Source organism: Puma concolor, chromosome E1 (genome assembly GCF_028749965.1).
Source record: "Puma concolor isolate L17-30 chromosome E1, mPumCon1.1.hap2, whole genome shotgun sequence".
Taxonomy (NCBI): domain Eukaryota; kingdom Metazoa; phylum Chordata; class Mammalia; order Carnivora; family Felidae; genus Puma; species Puma concolor.
Genome location: NC_141680.1, coordinates 29073767 through 29095866, shown reverse-complemented (window position 1 = coordinate 29095866; position 22100 = coordinate 29073767). Strand labels below are relative to the sequence as shown.

The 22100-nt window shown below is 41.7% G+C and overlaps 1 protein-coding gene across 4 annotated transcripts in view; it reads left to right on the top strand.

Moving 5' to 3' along the window:
• Window positions 1-12021, top strand: part of YPEL2 (yippee like 2) — a 65971-nt gene extending 53950 nt beyond the window's left edge. For 2 of the 4 annotated variants that reach the window (XM_086686811.1, XM_086686813.1), the window contains 2 exons: window positions 1455-1498; window positions 2553-2648. Coding sequence is in view for 1 of the 4 variants with exons in the window: in XM_086686814.1 (XP_086542940.1) it covers window positions 1455-1498; window positions 2553-2661; window positions 7019-7108 (243 nt within the window). In the remaining 3 variants the exon portion in view is untranslated. Of the gene's footprint in view, window positions 1-1454; window positions 1499-2552; window positions 2662-7018 lie in introns of those variants that run through there. The other 2 variants (XM_086686814.1, XM_086686812.1) reach the window with 2 other exon arrangements.
• The last annotated feature ends 10079 nt before the right edge of the window (window positions 12022-22100 follow it).

The window sequence follows — 22100 nt, the reverse complement described above, 5'->3', positions numbered from 1 at the left end:
GCAGAGGTTGGTGGGGCCAGATTGTGAGGCTTTTGCTACCCTGCCAGTGCTTGGGTGCCTAGTGCTCCAAGGCTGAACTAACAGGTTGTGCAAATCCATAATCTGTGTCACAGGGACATGTCTCTTCCAAACACGTGGCACAGACCTCCAGATTTTGAGGCTGGGACACTCATATTCATGCTCAGTTCCAGTCTGGAGCTCTTATGTTCCTCAGGAATGTTCCAAAACCCAAAGGAAAGAAAGCTGGTTTGGGTCTGAGCAGCAGCTGGGGAACATCTGCATGCTGCTTGGAGCTCCACCTGAGAGCAAAGGCTTCTGGTACATTTTTCTGTTGGGCAACCAGCAATCTAGCTGCCCCAAAGGCAGTTTTTCCACAAGTCAAAAATTTTGTCTTTCTTTCTGGCTGGCAGCACTGATCCCTGTAGTCCTGCATTTCTGACAATGGCTGTCTGGTGTGCAGTGATCTGTGTCCTGTCTGGTTCTCTCCTACCCTCTGGTCATCTATTAACCAGCCACCACCGGATTTCTCCAGCCACTGAGCAGTAGAGGTCATGAGAGAGTCCCTTATTTGTTTGTTTTTAGAGTGGTTTTCAGAGAAGACTGGGATGTTTGATGCAGAGTACGATTGTCAGACCGCATTAAAAATGCAGGCAGCAATGCAGAACACGGATGGCTCATGTCAGCCAGACATTTCAATGTAACCAGAGGAGGAAAACACAGATAGGGCCTGTGTTAATGGAAGTAGATGCCAAACTGTGTGGCAAGTTCTGGCTCATGTTTCTCCTATTGCCTGCTACCCCTTCAGTTGGAAGAAAGAAGCTCATATTTAAGCTAGAATTTAAAATGGGATTGCTGCTTGATGAGCATTCCTGTGATCTAGAGATCAAATTGCTTACACCTCAAAAGGAATTTAGGAAGATTGTAACTGTCATAGCAGTTAGAATCTCCCAGAAGTGAGGAGTGAAGGTTTAGTGGTTTATTCTTTCTTGCCTTGGGGATTCTTTGCTATCTTCTGCAGGGTTAGACCAAGAGGGCAAGCAAGAGTGCACACACTGATTTCCCTAGCCAACTCAGAGGAAAGCTGTGGCCAGCACAGATGCCTGAAACCAAGATCCAGGAAAGGCCAATGTGGATTATCTCGGGGGTATTAATAAAACACATGGTGTCAGGAGGGAAGAAGTTTTCAATTCTATTGTGGAGTTTGGTTTTTGTATCTCCTCACCTGGGCTAGTGAAAACAGTCCAAGTGTGGGCTGGCCCAAACTCTTAGCTCTGTTTATTCTGCCCTCATGTCCTCCCCCATGCTGTCTGCCAGCTGGACTATTAAATGGCTCAGTGCTCTTTTTTTTGCTGTGTCAATCCTGGAAGGTCATGATTGTTGTGATTTGGGGCTGGTTTCCCAAATGGGTGGGTGAAATGGATATCTAACTATCGATTTGTTTTCTTGCATTTCAGTCGTTCCAAGGAAGTCAAGGACGAGCATACCTCTTTAACTCAGTGTAAGTGTCTCTGAATGGTACATCCGTTGTTTGGTGCAAATTTTGCAGGGTGGGGGAAAAGCAGCCCTCAGTGTTAATTCAACACTGGGCCCTGCCTTCTCTGCCACAATAAAAGCCCTGTGGAACATTATTCTCTACAATTAGAAGCCAGTTATCTTTGTGGATATATATATATATATATATATATATATATATATATATATATATATTATTTTGCAGCATCTTTGGCTAAAAAGTATACATTTACTACCCATAGTAAGCACATAAGAGGATCGGAGGGCTATATAGTCTCACAGAGAAGAAGTTGAAGTGATTCTGAGAGCCTCATCATGGAGGCTTCATAACCAGGTCTAACCATGTCATAACCGGGTCATAACCATGAGTCATTGGAGAAGAGGGGAGGTCAAACAACAGACCCCGATGTCTGCTGCAGGAGCTCAGGCTAGAGGAAAGGCGCGGTTAGTGAAGAGTCTCCTTGACTGCAGCCTGTAGGGCCTTCCATCATTGCTGGGCACATCATTCATAGCCTCTTACTTGGGAAAGGAGGGTGAAGCTCACACAAGCCTGATAAACTGTGAGAATGGAAATCTAGCATGTTCAGCTTGAGATAATATGGGGCTCGTTCATCCTTGTAATTGGGACAACATGGTGCTGATGTCATGTTGCCATGTTTGGCTGCATTCAGTCCTCAGTAAGCTCTGAGCTGAGGACTCAGCTCATGGTCTTCACAGTGTGGCCGTCTGTTTGTCCCCTTGGGTTAGAAGCATTAGTTAGAAACATTCCAAGCAAAGTCTCAACCATGAAGACTATTTTTCATAGACTCACTGATTCAGAACTTGCAGATCTCAAAATCATTTCAATGGTGATGTTTCCACGTGGTTACCTTTTCAGGGTTGTTACCACTCTCAGTCTTAAATGATGCCCTTCTTGGTGTTGGCTTCTCTTGAGGCATCTGTGCTCAGTTGTTTTTTTTCTTTTTTTGCTGCAAGCTCAGCTTGAATGACTGATGATGAATGTGTGACTAACTACCCGTTCTCTCTGTCCCTTGGCACAGAGTTAATGTGGGCTGCGGGCCTGCAGAAGAGCGAGTGTTGCTAACAGGATTGCATGCAGTTGCAGACATTTACTGTGAAAACTGCAAAACCACTCTGGGCTGGAAATATGTAAGTACTGAGGAGTCTGGTTGGCAGTGAGAGGGAGGAAGGGAGAGCCTCATGCTAAAAGATTTCTTTCTTCCACTGTCTTCCTACGGCCTTGTGGGATTATCTTAGTCCAGGACAGGAAACTGGGCCCGAAGAGCAACTCCTAGCACACTCTTGTCTACCACACTCTTCTTCCCTTTTCTCTGATAGTCCCCTTCTACTCATTCCTTCATACCTGCCCCTGAGACAAACACACACACGTGCGCGCGCGCACACACACACACACACCTGCTTTTCAATTTAATTAATAATAATAATAATAATAATAATAATAATAGCAGCATATACCATTTCCTGACAGTTTACTGTGTTCCAGACATACATTATTCTATTTATATTCACAGCATCCTTAGAAAGTAGTTCATATTTTAATCCCTATTTTATGGATGAGGAAACTGAGGCTTAGAGAGGTTAATGGTATGTCTAATGTTACCTAGCCGTTACGTGGCCAAACCAGGATATAGGTGTCCAGGAGTCTGACTGTGGAGCCCATCCATGCTCTTTGCTCCAGTAAATGTTCTCAGAACATGTTACCCAGGCCCTAGGCTCTATGCTAGGTATCCTCAAACATGTTAATTAATGTCCACTGTCAAATATAGTCATGGTTGGACTTTTCCTACTAGACGTTCATTCCTTTGCTGTTTAACTCAACAAGTATTTTTTTAAATATGTATTTTTGAGAGAGAGAGAGTGCAAGTCGGGGAGGGACAGAGTTGGAGTGGGGGGTGCAGACAGAAGATCTGAAGCAGGCTCCCTGCTGACAGGAGTGTACCCAATATGGGACTTGAACTCATGAACCATGAACTCATGATCTGAGCCAAAGTGGTGGGGCTTGAACTAATGAACCATGAGATCATGACCTGAGCTGAAATCAGATGATGCTCAACTGACTGAGCCACCCAGGTGCCCTTCAACAAATATTTTTAACATCTTGTTGGTACTTAGGATGAGCACTTCACCGGGGTGAGAGGAGGTATAGATGTTCAATGAAAATAAACTTGTGCTATTGCTATTTTTGGCAGATGTTTTTATTATTGGCAAATATGTTCATGTGCTTTTTTCTGCCCTATCATTGTGGGAATATTGAGAAATGAGTCTTCCTGTCTTGGGAGGACAATTTATTCCATGTAAAATGCCATAAATTCCCTGTACTGTCAATTGCACAGGGTCAGTGTGAAGCTGGCTCCTATGACCTGCAGTTAGTTAGACAATAGTTAGCTTTGGAAGAGCCTGGAGGAGTGGTCAGAAGTTCCTGCAGAGTGCAGTTGTAGGTTGCAGGACTTTGGGGAAGGCTGTGCATTAGGGGGAGCCAGGAATACAGGGAAAGCCTCCTTGCCTTCTCCGGTGAATCTAAAACTGCTCTAAAAATATGAAGTCTATTTACTTTAAAAAATATTTTTTTAAAGTTTATTTTGAGAGAGAGAGCATGAGCAGGGGAGAGGCGGGGGGGGGGGGGGGGGGAGAATCCTAAGCAGGCTCTACACTGTCAGTACAGAGCCTGACTCAGGGCTCGATCTCACCAATTGTGAGATCATGACCTGAGCCAAAATGAAGAGTCAGACACTTAACTGACTCAGCCACCCAGGCACCCCTAGATTCCATCTTTCACATCTCCCTTGAAATGTTCAGAATTAGAAAGAAAGATCCTAGATGGTATGTTTCATGATGGCAAGATGGTCACAGATCCCTACAGTTGCCTTGATTTGCTCCTTGTGGGAAAAACTGGTCCTGGCTATTCTGTTACCCCTGCATGGCCACTGGCCCTCTCTGGGTAATCTAGGAGCCACAGTTCTGGTTTTGAGGATCTAGAAATTTTCTGCCCTTCTGTTTTCCCAACCTTTTTTGTCATCTTATTCCATTAAAGATGTGCAGGATTATAGACAGAAGATAAATCTGAGTTAGTTGGTTTTGCTCTTTACTTCGCATAAAATGATTCACTCCTTTGACAAAGGTTTATTAAAAGCCTTTGTGTTGGATACAAAAGTAAATGAGATCTAATCCTTACCCTCAGGGGTGTTTACAGTCATCATATGAGAGAGGAAAGCTACAGGTAGACATAAAACAGCTTGACAAGTATTGTGATATCACAGAACGATATAGAGAAGCATTCATCTCCCCAAATATTTATTGATTACCTCTCATGTCCCAGGCTGGTGCTCCAAGCTTTCATTCCATTATTTCTTCTCACCCTCACAGTAATCCTGTGAAGTACTTTCACTTATCCCAGTCTTATAAATGGAAAGTTCTCAGTCATAAACAAAAGTGGTTAAGTGATGCTTCTGGTGCCAGGAAACAGAAATGGGGTTAGGTCTGGGGGTTTCTGTAGACTTCAGATCTAGTACTCTGTCCCCTGGAATCCAGTTATGACATTTTGCAAGTGCCCTGTGGCTTGGGGGCTATTAAATGTTTTTTTCTTTTGGCTTTTTTGTTGTTGTTCAATAGAGATATAGTCTTACTTTCCTAGTTTTCTTTCTACCTCCCGCCTACCCTGAACATGCTACCATGGAACAATAGGTCGTATTCTCGAACCACATTCCTCTATTGTGTACACATCACACAGCGCGCGCGCGCGCACACACACACACACACACACACACACACACACACACACACACACAGGAGTCAAGGAATAATGAAGTGTCAGGGAAATTACTGCTGAGCCCACAGCTCTTGCATGTGTGTGATGTGTTTGCACTTTCTCTCTCAGGGCCTCTCCCCTCTCCACTTTGTGGAATGATTCCTCTCTCAGCAAGAGACTCAAGTCTGAGCTCTCATTCTGGGACCCAAATCGCTGGAGCTCTAGGACAGAAGATATAGTTCATACACATGCTGCCCAGAACCTATGGACAGTAGGGTTTAGCTACTTACTAATTTGGAATACTCAGAACAGCAGCTGATATCCACTGTTTCTGCACACCAAACTTAGCCATAATGACCGTGATGACCAGTGTTTTTCTGATAATACATTGAGATATTTTTATTCATCTATGCCTGTCAATAAAATATCTCTTTGATCCTATACCTATGCAGGGCTTTTTTTTTTCTTCCTATGGGGCTTACTAGCCTGGGAGCCCACCCACAGTGCCGTAAATTTAGGATGGTAATTGGCCAGGTGGTTTATATTGAGTTTTTCCTCCGGAAGCCTGGCAGCTGGGGTGGGGGGGGGGGGGGGGTGGGAGTGGGGGCTTGAGGGCTGCTGGGTTCTTCAACCTGGAGTTCACATAGCTCCTTTCTCCCTAGAGAAAGGCAGTGAAGGAAAAACAGACTTAACACACATGACACAGAAACAGAAAGATAAGTAAAAAAGAGACCTATTTGACTTCACCATACTTTGGTCTCTCCCTGAGTGTCTTTTCTCTAAGTGTAACAAAGTACAATTGAGAATTATAACACATAAACTTCATAGATACATCATCCTTAGAGCAGATTTCCGATTAGCATCTGAAACCAAGTTCCCCTCAGATTTTACACACACACACACACACACACACACACACACACACTCCATAGTTACTTACTGAAGACCTATCATATGGCAAGCAGTCTTCTAAACACAAGGGACACAGCATTGAACAAAATAAATGAAAATATCTGCCTTCCATGTAATTTATGTTGTAGTAATGGGAGATAATATGTAAAATAGGCCTGGAGGTTATATTGTATATTTGAGAATGATAAGTGCTATAGAGAAAAATGAAACAGGAAGAGATGGGGGAAGAGAGAGTTCTGGGGTGGAAGTTGTGCTTTTAAAGTAGAATATTCAGGAAAGATTTTACTAAGATGGTGACATTTGGGCAAAGACTTTTTTTTTTTAAGTTTATTTATTTATTTTGAGAGAAAGAGAGAGAGAGTGCGAGCAGGGGAGGGGCAGAGAGAGAGAATCCCAAGCAGCCTCCTCACTGTCACTGTGGAGCCCAACATGGGGTTTGATCTCATGACCTGAACCAAAATCAGGAGTCAAGTAACCGACTGAGCCACCCAGGTGCCCCTGGGCAAAGACTTAAATGAGCATAGATCTTGAAGAAATTCTATGGTAAATATTGAGAAAACACTTACAACATTTAAATTGCAAAATATTTAAACTCCATCGTAAATGTTGAGAAGGTCCTGGTGCTGCCTCAGAACTGTATTAAGTGAAGGCGACCTGGCACGTTTGCATGGTGGGAATTCTCCCAGTGAGTCTGGCTGAAGCTCGTCCTGATCCCTGTCATTGACCTGCCTTTGCTCCTGTGCTGCAAAAAAAAAAAAAAAAAAAAAAAAAAGTCACCTACTTGTCTTTGGTCATTTGGTGTCTTTTCTCTTCCTTTGTGTCTCCTAGGAACATGCCTTTGAAAGCAGCCAGAAATATAAAGAAGGCAAATACATCATTGAGCTAGCACACATGATCAAGGACAATGGCTGGGACTGATTGGAGGGTATCCACCTACCCCAGTGTCCACGTGAACGCCATCCAACCAAACATTCTACCCAAGCGTGAGAGAGTGACTGAACACTTGGTTCCATCCATTTAGGGGCCTTGCCATCTGGGGCATTCTCCCACCCTGAAGCCGTCTTTCTGGTGACCGGCCTCTAAATCGCTGTCTCTCTGTCTCTTTGCTTTGTATCTGTTTGTGAGTTGATCCTGGCTTCTCTCTGTTCTAGTGTTGGCTGAAAACAAAACAACGAAAGGAACAGATGCCTGACCACATGGGGCAGCCCACCTTGATAAGGGCCCTGGGGCTCATTAAGAGCTGCTTGATGGCCTCTTGTCAGGAGAGCAGTGGCACAGCACGGGGGTGCAAGGAAGAAGGAAATGGGGAGCCGTGAGGGTCCCAGGGCTGGTCAGTGGACGGGACGTTAGAGGTAGGAACAAAATTGTGCTGCTCCTGGAGTCCTGGTAACTTAGGCTTGAAATAATCGACTTGTCTAAAAGGACAAAGAAAAAAAATACCTCATGACTGCATTCTCTCTGATCAGAAGCTCTGTTCCTGAACCAGCTGTGTCCGGTTAGCATGTGAGCACAAGAATATGCCCTAACTAGTGGGACAGGGGCCTGGTCCTCCTGGGTCCAGCTGGGGGTGTCCTGGCAGCAGAGAGTGCAAAGCCCAGATGGTTTTGATAACTCTGATGCCTCAGTGCCCCTTCAGGTAATCTTCTTTGCCTCTTCAGCCACTGTTGGTGAGAGGATGGGAGACTGCCTTTTGCAATGGGTGCAAGATCCAAACATCCCAAAGGCTTTGACCACCAACCAAGTAAAATCAGTAATTGAGGAGAACAGGGAACAAAAAGGGGGCTGTAGTTTGGGAGCTCCTACAGAAATGGCTCAGATATTGGGCCAGAAAAAAAAAAAAAAAGTAGAACCAGCTAGCAGTTCTGTCTGACCTTTTTTTCCTGACCCTTAATAAGAGAAGAGCATTGTGGCAAGGAAGGGGGTGGGGTGGGGAAATGCTGGGAATAGTTTAGATTTGAGCCATTACAGGTTAGTGTATATTTCCACTTTGGTATGCAATGGCTTCAGTGAGATCAGCAATTCTTTGTACATAGAGTTTTGGTTGTTTTTCTCCAGTTCTATCATTGTAGATTGTGGAAAACAAAGTCCCAAGGCTTTGAGCTTAGTGATAACCCAGCCAGTAGATTCCTCATGCCCCTAGCTATTCTCCTTGGACTTGAATGCTTTGTGTGGAGAGAAATTGTCAGAGTGGTCCAGCAGTGGGGAGGGCTTAGATATGATGTCAAACATCAAGTTATAAATTCTGATATTAGCCCCCACCTCCCATCTCCCAAACCAAAGTTGATTATATTAGGGAAGTGGGGAACAAATCCCTATAAGGCTCATGAGAGAAAGGAGTTTGTTGTAGTTAACCAACACTATGAAGTGTTTTCTACAACACTTCAGCCAGTACATGGTGCATGACCGAAACTCATTTAACTGAGTTAATTTTATTGCTTAGACTGAAAATGTAATTATTGTTAAGATATGTGCAGGTTATGTTAGAGTATCTCATTCTTGAAAGGGGGCTGATCCTATAGAAAAAATTCACCTAAAAAGTCACAAAAAGAATGAGTTCATAGAGGCAAGAATCTATAAAATTGAATAATCAAGATTCAAGCAGCCAACCCAGAACATTTCCAGAATTCAAACAAATTCCTCTAGGGAGTGATCCATGGTGGAAATGCTTTTTTCTGATTCTGTGTGCTGATTGCAGAAGGGGGACCCGAGGTAGGCGTGGTCATGCCCTGGAGGTAGTGAACTGTGGGACTGACAGGAAACCAGGTGGCTCCAGGTTTAGCTGTAGACCACCTCTGTAAGACAATTAAAAAAAAAAAAAAGAAAAAAAAAAAAAAAGGATTCTTAGAAATTGAATCTTGTTCCCAAAGGCTTTTAGTCCACATCTTTTCAGTATTTTAGTATCCTGGGGAGGTTAAGTTTTCCCCACATTGTTAAAAAGCAGAATGAGGTTCAGAAGGAGTATTTCATTTCCACTCCCAGAGAAAAAGGTCTTCTGGCTCCCAGGGCCAAGATCTCAATAAAAACCATTTTCTACTTTCACATTCCTAAGCTGGCTTGCCAGCACAAAAATTATAGATCCCTCTTTCTGTCTCCCTTGAAGGTAGTGGCCTTCATTTATGGATTTTGATAAGCCCCTTTGCTTGGGGAAAGTCCTATTGATACTCCTTTTCATAGAAAATGGGGGTTAAACATGGGTAGGTGTTTTGTCTGTGAAACTAAAAATGGAGTGTGGTGATATAGAAACGAGACATGGGGTGCCCTAGAATTTTCAACAGGGAGAAGAGACCCATGTGCCACTGTTGCTCCTTGGGGATGAGGCCTCTGACTGTTGCATGGATCAGAGCAGGCTTCAGTTAGACCCAGGTTCTGGTCTTTCTTTCTTCCTTTCTTTCTTTCTTTCTTTCTTTCTTTCTTTCTTTCTTTCTTTCTTTCGTTCTTTCTCTTTTGTTCTTTCTTTCTCCTTCCTTCCTTCCTTCCTTCCTTCCTTCCTTCCTTCCTTCCTTCCTTCCTTCCTTCTTTCTTTCTTTCTTTCTTTCTTTCTTTCTTTCTTTCTTTCTTTCTTTCTTTCTTTTCTTTCTTTCTTTTCTTTCTTTCTTTCTTTCTTCTATTACCCATTGAGCATCCAGTGGGTGCATGGCGCCGTACTTGCTGCAAAAGATCTGAGTAGAATGTTGGTTTTTCTGTAACTACAGGGGAAAAAAACACAACTCATTAGGCTATCCCTTTGTGTCAATGAAACCAAAAGTGCTTCTTATAACTTTATCTCCATTCATGGCTTGTCTACCTAATGTCTAGCAGTATTGGAGAGACCGCAGCTGAGTGATGGGGACACATCAACTCATGGCCTCAGTCAGTTCATTCTTTAATTTCCTCACCAAATTATTGACTCAGAGCATAACCAAAGACCTCATCCATTCACCCCTGGCAGGTTCAGGGAATTGGAGTTTGATGGTAAAGCCTAGGCAGGGTGCAGGGAGTAGCAGGGCAGGGAGAGGGAGGAGTGAGAAAGGAAAGGCATGAAGTTCTATACCTCAGCCAGCAGCTGCCTTCATTTGCAACTGAAATCTAGCCAGCAGACCCTCTAGTTCCATCTCCCCTATGCTGCCCTAGGTCATGTGGCATTGGCAGCCCTGGGTTACACCCAAACCCCCAGGATGTTAGTCTCAGGCTGCTGATGGGTTGATTTGATATGAATCAAATACAGCCAAACTTGATGGCCACAGATTGTCAGCTGGGCCTGACTGAGTGCTGCCCCAACTCCTATGACAGCAAGATCATGGAGATAGGATAGAGTAAATCTTTACTGGTGGGTCATTGTGTGAAAAAGAGGTGTCCCCTTTATAAAAAGATTTTCAAGTGGATATGTATATTTAAAAAGTTGCTTGTGAAATATACTTTTGTAAATAATATTTAATTTTTTAAATAATATATTTGGTGCTGTTTTCTCAGATCCCCTGAGAGCACTTTTTATTTTCATTTTTAAATTCTATGGTTTCCTCTGCATTTCTTGAAGTATATTTTAAGGGAAATAGTGATCATCAATATACTCTTTTTAAAAAAAGATCTGTATCACGTTAGTCTGGACTGAGGCAGTAAAGCAATGCCTCTCTGCATTTCTTTCCCGAAGGAACAGACTCTGCGCTACATTACCAGGTTGAGAATTGAAATATTTTCTTGTACCAATATTGGCTAGAAAAGAAAATAAATAAAATCAAATTTAGTAACAACTTAGTGATTCCTTTTGTTAGAAGAATTTCCAACAAATTGGGATCTTGTTTTTAATGTGTGTGTGTGTGCGCACACACGCGCACACTCACGCACACGTGTGTGTAAAAAGCACTTTGGATTGTGCCTCCTGTTTTTTTTTCTTTTTTCTTTTTTCTTTTTTTTTAATTGGGGACACTATATCTACAGTTTACACCTTCAGCACATAAGACTTTTCTTCTCTTTCTCTCTGGTGGTTTTGTTTCTGAGTGGACCAACAGTGCAAACCATGAGGATTTTGTTTTTCTGAGCATGGAGCTATTGCCAGTTTGCTCCTCTTTTGTTGTGTGCTCAACTTTCACAGATTGTAAAGGAAATCTGTTGTTTTGTGAAGATCAGAGTCAAATCTGTATTTCTGAGATGTGAGTGTACTCCTTATGTACCGTAGGGTTCCCTTTGTTGTAAAAGCCACCTCATTAACTGGTTTGGGTTAAAAGAACATCAGTAAAATCATACACGATACCTTGTAGGTAAACAGCTTATTTTATTTCAAGATCAGATTGCCTCAGGTTCAGGAAGAGGCTAGGAACTCTTAAACCCAATCAACTTATATATTTTAAGAAAGAGTCTGACTCTTAACAGAAAACGTACTAGTGGTCAAGGTGGAGGAAAGAGATGTTTAATCTTCTTAAGCAAAATACAGTCATGAAATCTGCCAGCAGTGAAAGGTAAAGCCAAGACGAAACAAGCTATAATCATCACCAAATTGGATCTGCCTATATGTTTTTATATAACATTTTGATGAAAGTGAGAGTCGGTTCCCTTTTCCAACCTGCAGAGACGATCTTTCGATAGAATAGAATCTGTCTATTTATGCTTGTGTTTACAAACTGTATTTGTTGGGTTTGGGTTTTGTTATTTTCTTTATCTTTTTTTTTTTTTTTTTTTTTGGTGGCATTTTTCAGGTCACTTTGCTTCAATAACAAAGATAATTATTTTCAAATAATTTGTCCTCACTTTTTCCTGTATTTGTACATAGTTATTCAGTATTAGAGAAAAGTGCATTGTTTCTGTCATATTTCAATCTGTGTTGGTGCTCATTTGAGAAAATAAAGTTTTCAAATATTTGGAAGGCTCATCTAGTCTTAATTGACCCAGCAAGTTTTATCTTGACTTTTAACATTTAAAGTAACTGAAAAGCCTGCAGGAGGTCATCTGTCTAACCCCATTCACAGAGCTGTCAACTGAGACCCTGTGGGATTGTTTTCTCCAAGGATATTTGGCCAGTTAATGAATAAAAATCAGGTCTCCTGCTTATCTACAAATGTTTCTCTTATCTTTGGTATCAGAAATGCATGAGTGACCTTTAGGATTTCTGTCTACTAACCCCCATATTAGACTCTCCAAACTTTTCTGCTTATACAAATTTCTTTGGGGGAAATTGGATTGCATTAAGTGAAGAGATAAAAGAATTGTAAAAAAACAAAATTATGTCACAAAGAGGCAGCATTATCTCTGAATAACTGGCTAACAAAGGGAAATGAGTATTCAGTTACAGTATACGGAGAATCAAGTCTTCTCACTCACTGAACAACTATGAAACATACATTAGATTCTAGGCGCTGGGTGACGGTTCAACCATTCTAATAAATCAGCTGTTTTTGTTTGCCTCCAGGATCATCCACATGCATAGCTTTGCATAACCAGTCAGTGTAAGTAATTTTGTATTCTGGTGCCTTCATTTAACACAGTAAATATTTTTGCCTACACTTGATTTTATACCATAACTTTTCCAAAAGCTTTTCTCCATGGCTTAGAGAGTTCTCACCTTGGTTAGGCAATTTAAATAGGGAAGAAAGAAGATATTAAAACCACACAAGTGTGTACATATTCGTGTGTTTTCGTATTGGTGAAATTATTTTAAAAGTCTGTTCTGTATAAAATAAGAAATACCTTATCTACTTCCCATGAATTTTTACTTATGCATTCTGGGCTGAGCTGCAATTGACTTTTAATTGTCCTTGAGTATATTATCTTATTCCTGTGACCTGTTTTGCTTCAGTGGATGTGTCTGTTATCATTTCATTCTTGTTTGCCTTTGGCAGACCAGGAGGAGAGAAAAGATAATGTGTGCTAGATACAACCAGTTTCAAACCAGCAATCCTCACACTTCAAGCTCTTACACCTCAGGGGCTGTCCAGGAGATCAGGCTGGGGAAAGTGAGGGGAGATCACTGATGTTCATGGAGTGCTTGGCTTGCACCACACCTTGAATCGGGCACTTTGCCTACATGACCTCATTTAAGATCCTCGCAGTGAGGCATTTCCTCACATCATCCCAGGAGTCCTCACCACCCTATGGGAAAGTAATGACAAATGCTGATTATTCCCATTTTATAGATGATGAAATTGAGGTTAGGAAGTTTTCATGGGAATGACAGGGTCAGGAATCATAGCCTGGCTTCCCAGCCCTATGGTCTTTCCCTACACTGTGTTCCAAATTTTAGCACCTCTTTTCCTTCAGCCTTCTTAATTCTTGTATGGCTTCTTCACAGGATGCTTTCTTAGCCTGCCTGTCATGACTGCTTAATAAGTAGGGGTTCAGGGAATGTGAATTAAAAATTAATTTAAGCAAAGCCACAAAGGTCGCTGCTGCCTGAAAGGTATTGTGTATCCCATAGCTGAGTGTAAGGTGGGCTTTGTTGTTTTCTAATACCCTGCAATAGATCCCATGTGTAATCCTTGGCCCCTTGATTAATAGTACGTACATAATATCTGGTTGGTGAACATTGAATTAATGTGGACGGTGGAGAACTAACAGCTTTCAAAATCTGTTTAATATGTTAGTACCCCTAAGAGGAGAATGGAGAGGAGGTTGGCATTAAATGCTTCCTACACAAGGTAGGTAAATGGTTAAATCAGGAGCAATCAGTTTACTATTTGCATTTATTTATTCAACAAGCATTTTTTGGACATCTATTATGTGCCTAGTTTAGTCAGGGAACTAATCCTTGGGAGCAGAAAATCAGTGGTACTAATTATGCAGAGTGGGAGAACAAAGGGTTATGCATGGCTCTCCCTAGTTGGCCAAATATCCAGCCACATCAACCACCACCCTCATGGGCAGCTGTTTCCTGCAGAAGTAATTGCTCATAAATCCTTTAATCTGAACCTAGAGCAGGGCACAGGGCATTCTCTGGAGTCAGTGAACCTGGTTTCAAATACTGGTTTCACTTAGTAAAAAGATAATCTATGTGCCCAGTGCCTGGCACATAGTAAGGACTCAGTAATAAAATGGCTGTTATGATTACGGATTGCTATTTGAATTGGGAGTGAAATGAAGAGGACTGTTGTGTTTTATTTTTATGTACATTATTTGCTTAATTTTGCAACAATCCTATGAAGCAAATACTCCATTTTACAGAGGAATAAACTAAGGTTCAGAGCATAAATAACATGCTCATGGAAGAGCTGGGATTTGTTAATTCTTGCTCTGATTCGAAGCCCCCCACCCCCTCCCAATCTGTGGCCCCAGCCTGACATTCAGGAAACAGGAATAACTACCAAATAGGAAACTTACTGGCAGATCAGACCAAGCACACACCCAAACTATCATGGAGGTTTTGTTTTCTCCTCTTGTATTCTCCCCCCTTTTTTTTTTATGAAATAGAAATTCTGTCTTTTCCATTGGAAGTCAAGAGTTCAAACCTCAGGAAGAATTGTTATACCTTTATTTTATATGATTTCAGGCCTGTTGATTGTAGGGCTGTGATTTTAAGGAAAAAAGTTGTTGCGTTCAGTTGTTCACTGATAGAAATGATGAAAGTAAAAAACTTGCCTACGTAGAAGTGACTAAAGTACCCTAACAAACCACACCATCTCTGTGGGGCCATTCAGGGCTAACTCTCCAGGCCAGCTTGGAACAAGCCAAAGATTAAAAGTTTGCGTGTCATGAAGAGACTTCTAATTCCCCTCTAGATGATACAGGATCTTTTTTCCCCCTAATGTTTATTTTTTGAGAAAGCGCACAAGCGGGGGAGGGGCAGAGACAGGGGGACAGAGGATCCAAGCAGGCTCTGTGCTGACAGCAGAGAGCCCAACATGGGGCTCAAACTCACAGACCATCAGACCATGACCTGAGCTGAAGTTGGATGCTTAACCACTTAACCGACTGAGCCACCCAGGTGCCCCATGGGATCATTTTAATGAGAGGATAGCTGGGAAAGCTGAATTTTTTAAGGCATTCGAAAATTACTTGAAAACTATGACAGAACTGTTAAATTATACTTATATTGAATTAAAATCATGCTAATGGTTTATTCCAAGCTCAGAAATAAGCAGGATAAAGTAGAAAGAAGGTTGGCTTTGGAATTAGACAGATGGGGATTTGAAGCCTGACTGCATGCTTATGTATTGATCACTCTGAGGAAGTAACTGCAATTCTAGGGACTATTTTCCATCATCCATGAATTTAGGGATACCAGCAACCATACTCAAGTTATTGTTAGGATCAAATAGTAGCCATAATGTGTCCAGCACATTGACTCAATCAAATAGGACTTAGCAAGTGTCACCTTTTTTTTTTTTTTTTTTTTTTTGGCTGAGTATTGCTAGCACTATAGTGCTAGTTAGGATCTAATATTCATCTCCCCACACCACCTCTACAAAGGAAGAGAGGAAGTTAAGTCACTGACACTTGGTCATGAGTTTTATGAGCAGACAAACTAGAACACAGCACCTAGGTGATCAGGCAAGTAGTTGGTCCCTGCACCATGCACTTGCTTTTACTTCCAGAGTATGTACATTTATGGAAAGAAAAAAGGAAGGATATCAGCTAGAAAAAAACATCCTTGAATTTTAGAATCCTGTTTGATAATTTTCATGGTAACCATCTTTATTGGTCTTCAATAAAGCATAATTTGCTTTTTATTCTTGCATCCTGGTCTGATATGCAGGCAACATGCAGAAGAAGCAGAATGGTCTCAAACCTTGCTCACCTCCCCAGCCTCCCCTGGACTGCCTGCTTCTCATTCTGAGCTCATTGTCCAGAGCAAGGCCATGCAGGCACAGCAACCAAGCAGGGATATTTTATTTATGGCTTTAATAATGGAGTCTCTTGGGAAAATTTTGGTTTCCCATTCCGAGAAACAAAAATTCAGTCACAGTATGTTCTTAAAATTTATTACTGCTTGTTTTTTTCCTACCATATTCTTTGAGCCACCTTAATAGACTTTAAAATGTCCCTTCACAAAAGTAAGATAATTTGACCTGTCGTTCATTTGGTTGGTACGTTCTGTACCAGGCCAGCACAGTGTCAAAGATTAGGAATATAGGTTGATAATGTTGCTGCTGATGACATAATCCAATGTGGAACATGCCATGTGTATTACCGAAACTGCTGCCAGCCCAGCAGGAGCTTGTTTTGGCTTTGTCCAGTTCCCCGTCCCTTTTTCCCGCTGCTATTGGAAGAACAGCACCCACTTTTCCTGGAGGCACCCAGGTTTGAAGTTGTTTCCATGGTGACAGGGCATACCCAAGACTGAGGTTTCATTTCATTTTGTATCTCCATGATATTATAAAGAAATAGCACCAGCGAGAATGCCAGCCATCTGAGGGAGGAGGATTGAGGAAAGGAAGAGCCACTGACCTTCTGGGGCCCTACCTATAGGAAGGACCTGTGGGAGTTTCTGTTTAACAAGGAGGTGTGGGTAGCCATCTTGCAAAGGAAAGGCCAAAGTTACCACAGAGATAACTGGTTTGGACCTGTTGTGTCCAATGCATCACATATTTCATCTTGCCTTGGGTAGACCCAGGTGTAGCCTACGGGTGATTTGCCCTAATAAGCTATGCCATGAGGCAGGCAGAACTCAACATGAGCATGCCTGTAAAGATCCTTTCTGTAGGCAGGAGACTAACTGGCATGTGGGACTAAAAAGCAGTCTTCCAGGCTAGATTTAGCTGTGTGACCTTGGATAGGTTGGTTACCTTTTGAGGCTCAGCTGACTGATCTCTAAAAGAAAGTTGTGGTAAGAACTAAGTGTGATAATGTACATCAAGAGCTGAGATGGAGCCTGGCACCCTAGAGCTGAAGAAATGTTGGTTATTGTTGCTATCGTAGTGGTGAAGGCAAGGCAGGGATGTGTGGTTTTCAAAGTGGAAAAATGCATGTGAATCACTAGACAAATAAGAATTAGAATAGGATGTTTTATAATGATTCTTTTTCTTTTCATGCATTTTCTAAGCATATTTTATTTTATATTTCTTTACATGTGTCTTGATATTTGGCAAATAGTAAATATCCCCCAAAACTTACACATTCTTTCAACAAGTATTTCTGAGCCAGACATTGTGCTAGAGATAAATAGACAGGGTCCCTGCCCTCAGGAAGTTTCTTCAATCCCTTCAGGGAGTACTTATTTAACAAAGGGGAGTGGGTGGTTGCCCAAAGAAGAAAAGATCAGAGCTACCATTGCAATTACTGGTTTGAACTGAAAAGTATAGTTATAGAAAGGCTTCCCAGAGACCTCTTGCTGCCTGTCTAACACTGGGTCCCTCTAGCTCTTGACCTAGGCCTGTGCTATGGTCCTTACCAGATTGTCTGTCTCCTTCCCCAGGACTCTTCCCAGAGTCCAGGTACCTGGACTCATTACAGTTGAAAAACTAGCAGCTCAGTGATGTTGGATGAACAAATATTCATGTGGATGTAAGGATGGTCATCTAATAAAAGAATTATTCCTTTCAACCTCGACATAAGAGGAGACTAGTGAGATTTATGGACTGTTGTGGGAGAAAGGAAAGATTGTTTTAGCTTTTACCTTCATTCCATTGGAAACCATAAGGTAAATGAGACAGAACTTTAGAAGATAGAAAAGGTAACTAAAGCAGGCATGTGTTTCACATCTCATGGTGGGAGTGAAGGTTCTCAAATGGTTTCATTCAGTCAAACCAAAGTACAAGGGGTGGGGAGCATGGGGGCTGGCAGTCACTCATGTAATAGCAAGGAAAAGGGTTTCTCCACATGGGGTATGTTGGACAAAGAGCTGAGCAACGTTTCAGGCACAAACATGGATCATTTCAGCTGGTTGGTCAGAGGGTGATGTGCTATCTGCTGCCCAAGGAAAGTCCTCAGCACTATGGCCTGGTGAGGCCACATGTGAGCTAATTCAGTCATAGGTTGGGCAGTCAATGAACATGAACTCTAATTCTTTCCATGGGGTCTCTTTAGGTTTAACCTTTTTACCTCCAGACCTCACTAATCTCTCTGACTACTTTCTTTCCCCCTCTCTCACCCCTAATCTCTTTGGGTGAGGGAATCCTTTTCAAGTGAGAGAGGTGGGGAAATCTTGCTTTCATTTATGGTATCTTCTCCCAAATGCTTTGTTCTTCCCTGGAATCTTTTTTTCTTACGTTTGATGGTCTAGGATTTTGAAACTCAAAAGCCAAAGAAATACAAATAGCTTTTCAAGTCAGATATAGTTTACAGATTGCAGAATTCACCTTCTTGAAGTGTACCTGAGTTTTAACAAATGGGTACAGTCGTGTAACCATCACAATTAAGATATAGAATATTTAAATCACCTCTAAAAGTTCCTTCATGTCCCTTTTATAGTGATCCCCCTCCTATCTCTAGCCCCCGACAACCACTGATCTATTTTCTGTTCCTGTAGTTTTGCCTGTTCAGAACACCTTATAGTATATAGCCTATTGAATCTGTCATAATACTTTAACATAATGCTTTAGAGATTCATCTGTTATTGCATGCATGAGTAGGTCATTCCTTATTTTTAAAAAAAATTTTTTAATGTTTGTTTATTTTTGAGAGAGAGACAGAGTATGAGTGGGGGAGGGGCAAAGAGCGAGGGAGACAAAGAATCTGAAGCAGGCTCCTGGCTCTGAGCTTGTCAGCGCAGAGCCCCATGCAGGGCTCGAACTCACGACCCATGAGATCATGCCCTGAGCCGAAGTTGGGCACGTAACTGACTGAGCCACCCAGGAACCCCAGTAGGTCATTCCTTCTTATTGCTGAATAGTATTCCCTTGTATGGATATACTGCAGTATATTTATCCATAATGGGCACTTGTGTTGTTGCCAGTTTCTGGCTATTATGGAAAAAGCTGCTATAAACATTTGTGGATAGGTTTTTGTGCATATTATGTATATATTTTTACCATTCTTGGGGAAATCCCTCAAAGTCAAATTGTTGAGTTATATGGCAAGTGGTTGTTTGTATTTAGAAGGAACTAACAAACTTTTTCCAAAATATTTGTGCCATTTTGCATTTCTACCAGCAGTCCATGACAGTTCCAGTTTCTCCACATGCTTCTCAGCATTTGGAATTGTCTGTTTGTTTGTTTATATTTCAATTTAGTCATTCTGAGAGACATAGATTCTCTCTCTCTTTTTTTTTTTTTTCCTGATTTCTGCTGCCACATTCCTCCCATGGGATAAATGTACAAAAATTCTTTTCTGACCAAACAAGGTAAAGAGTGGGGAAGAATTTAAAAGTGACTTTGCACTATAAGAACAAACATATCTTTTGCTTCATAAGAAAACATACATAAAGAATGAAAAAATGAAGATGTGAGAAAGCAGGTACTGGGAAGAGGGACCAGGTATAGGAGCTCATAAGCTCTCCAAAATGATTGCTTTCTGATTAATCCATTTAGAAAAACCCACTCTCTCTCTCTCTCTGGGCATAGATTATAAAACCAAGCCCTTTCTATTAATTCTTGTTTTCTAACCTAGTATCCTTTAAACCAGAAAGGTGAGTTTTGCAGAAGGATGGCTGCGATGACAGTATTGCTAAAATAGCTACATGTAAAATAATTATAAAACATTGCACATTCAAAAGAAAGCTTCACCCTTAACCCCAAATTATGTTCTTTCTTTCTTTCTTTCTTTCTTTCTTTCTTTCTTTCTTTCTTTCTTTCTTTCTTTCTTTCTTTCTTTCTTTTTCTTCCTTCCTTCCTTCCTTCCTTCCTTCCTTCCTTCCTTCCTTCCTTCCTTCCTTCCTTCCTTTCTTTCTTTCTTTCTTTCTTTCTTTCTTTCTTTCTTTCTTTCTTTCTTAGAAAGTGATTTGCCATGAAGCTTTTGAAACCTTTTGAGGAATTATCTTGTTCTTTTCCTTGTTACTCCTCATTCACTTCATTGGCACACAATGAATACAATTTATAATCTTGGCCATTTAGTTCAAGATCCCCGTGATACTCTTATGACATCTAAAAGAGGCTGCTAGGGGCGCCTGGGTTGCTCAGTCAGTTAAGCGGCCAACTTCAGCTCAGGTCATGATTTCGCGGTCCGTGAGTTCGAGCCCCGCGTCGGGCTCTGTGCTGACAGCTCAGAGCCTGTAGCCTGTTTCAGATTCTGTGTCTCCCTCTCTCTGAACCTCCCCCGTTCATGCTCTGTCTCTCTCTGTCTCAAAAATAAATAAACGTTAAAAAAAAAAATTTAAAAGAGGCTGCTAGAATCAGCATCTAGGAATCTCAGGTCTGAAACAGAGACTACAACCAACTACAAAAGGTTGGTTTCTTCCAACCATGTGTGGGATACACACTGGGGGGATCTGTTTATCCAGGTTGCTTCTTGTACACCCCTTTGTGGCCAACAGGAGGAACAAAACAGCCTGTAGTCTACCCTGAAAGTCTCTATATCCCACTTCTTTTCCTCCTTCCTTCTTTTGCTGTTTGTATCCAGGCTGCCTACACCAATCACCTTTTTCCAAATGCAAGGGAGAGCAAAGGGGTAAAAGGGTGGGAGTTTTGAAGAATTCAGGTAATCTGCTGATTGGTTGGCAATGCTTACTTTTGGTTTCTAGGCAATAAATCATGACTTAGAAGCAGAAAGCCACTCCCAGTTTCCGCTACCATCTGGATCCATATTCCCCAAGGTCCTGTGTCCAAGGTGACCCAGTACTATGGTAAATGCAAAACCTGCTAAAATTGAGTGTCTATGTTTGAGAACCAGACTCTAGACATTTGGTTCCATGAGTGATGGTGACATAATGGGGTCAAGTGAAGCTGTCAGGAAAATAGTTACTAATAATAGCTCTTATGTATTGAGCACTAGCTCTGTGCCAGTCATCAAATGCTCCATATGTTCTTTTTTCATTAGCCTTTACATTAACCCTATAATGTAGGCCCTATTATTAATTCAGTTTTAAAGTAAAAACAAACAAAAACAAAACAACCCCCCCCCCCCCCAAAAACCCTTGGGCTTCGTGAGATGGTGACTTCCTACATGCCCACAGCTAGCAGATGGTAGACCCAAGTTTTAAACCTAGATAATGTGACTCCAAAGTCTCCATTCTTAACCACTCTATAACTACAATCTGAGCCCCGCTGCAGTAAAAATCCCCAGGTAGATAAATCTAACAATGGGAAAGTGCGAGAAAAAACGTTTCCCAGGTTTTGAAATCTACTTCTACTTCGAAAATCAATTCGTTTCAACAAGTCACTCATTTATTCACTTAACAATGACTTTTTAACATGTACAGATGCTGGAGATACAGCAGTAACAAGGTAACTATGGTTCCTGCCCTCGTGGACCTTACAATCATAAAGAGAGACAGTTTGTAAAGAGAAAATTGCAATGAAGAAAATGGTATGTTTCATCAGAGTTATGAAGGGGCAATGCCAAAGAAGAGGAAGAGGTTTCTAAATTTGGTTATGAGAGTGAGAAAATGCTTCATAGAGGAGGCATCTTAGGAGCTGAGTCTCAAAGAATATAGAGGGATCACCGATAGACAAGGTATGTGTGCAGACATGCACATATGTAAGGGAAGGTGTGGTGTTGCACCGATGAGATAAGAAGGAAGCATTGTGGGCAGAGAGGGCAACCCAACCCCAGTATTCACATTTGAGAGAGCACACGTTTGGTGATGCCTGTAACAGGGTTCAAGGTAAACAGCAGGAGAGGAGGAAGAGGCTGCATAAGGTGGATGGAGCCACGTCTTGAAATGCCTTTTAAAGAGTTTGGGTTTTTTGTTTTGTTTTGTTTTGTTTTGTTTTGTTTCTGTTTGTTTGTTTATATTTTTTAATGCTTATTTGTGTGTGTGTGTGTGTGAGAGAGAGAGAAAGACAGCACGAGTGGGGGAGGGTCAGAGAGAGAGGGAGACACAGAATCTGAAGCAGGCTCCAGGCTCTGAGCTGTCAACACAGAGCCTGATACGGGGCTCAAACTCATGAGCCACCATATCATGACCTGAGCC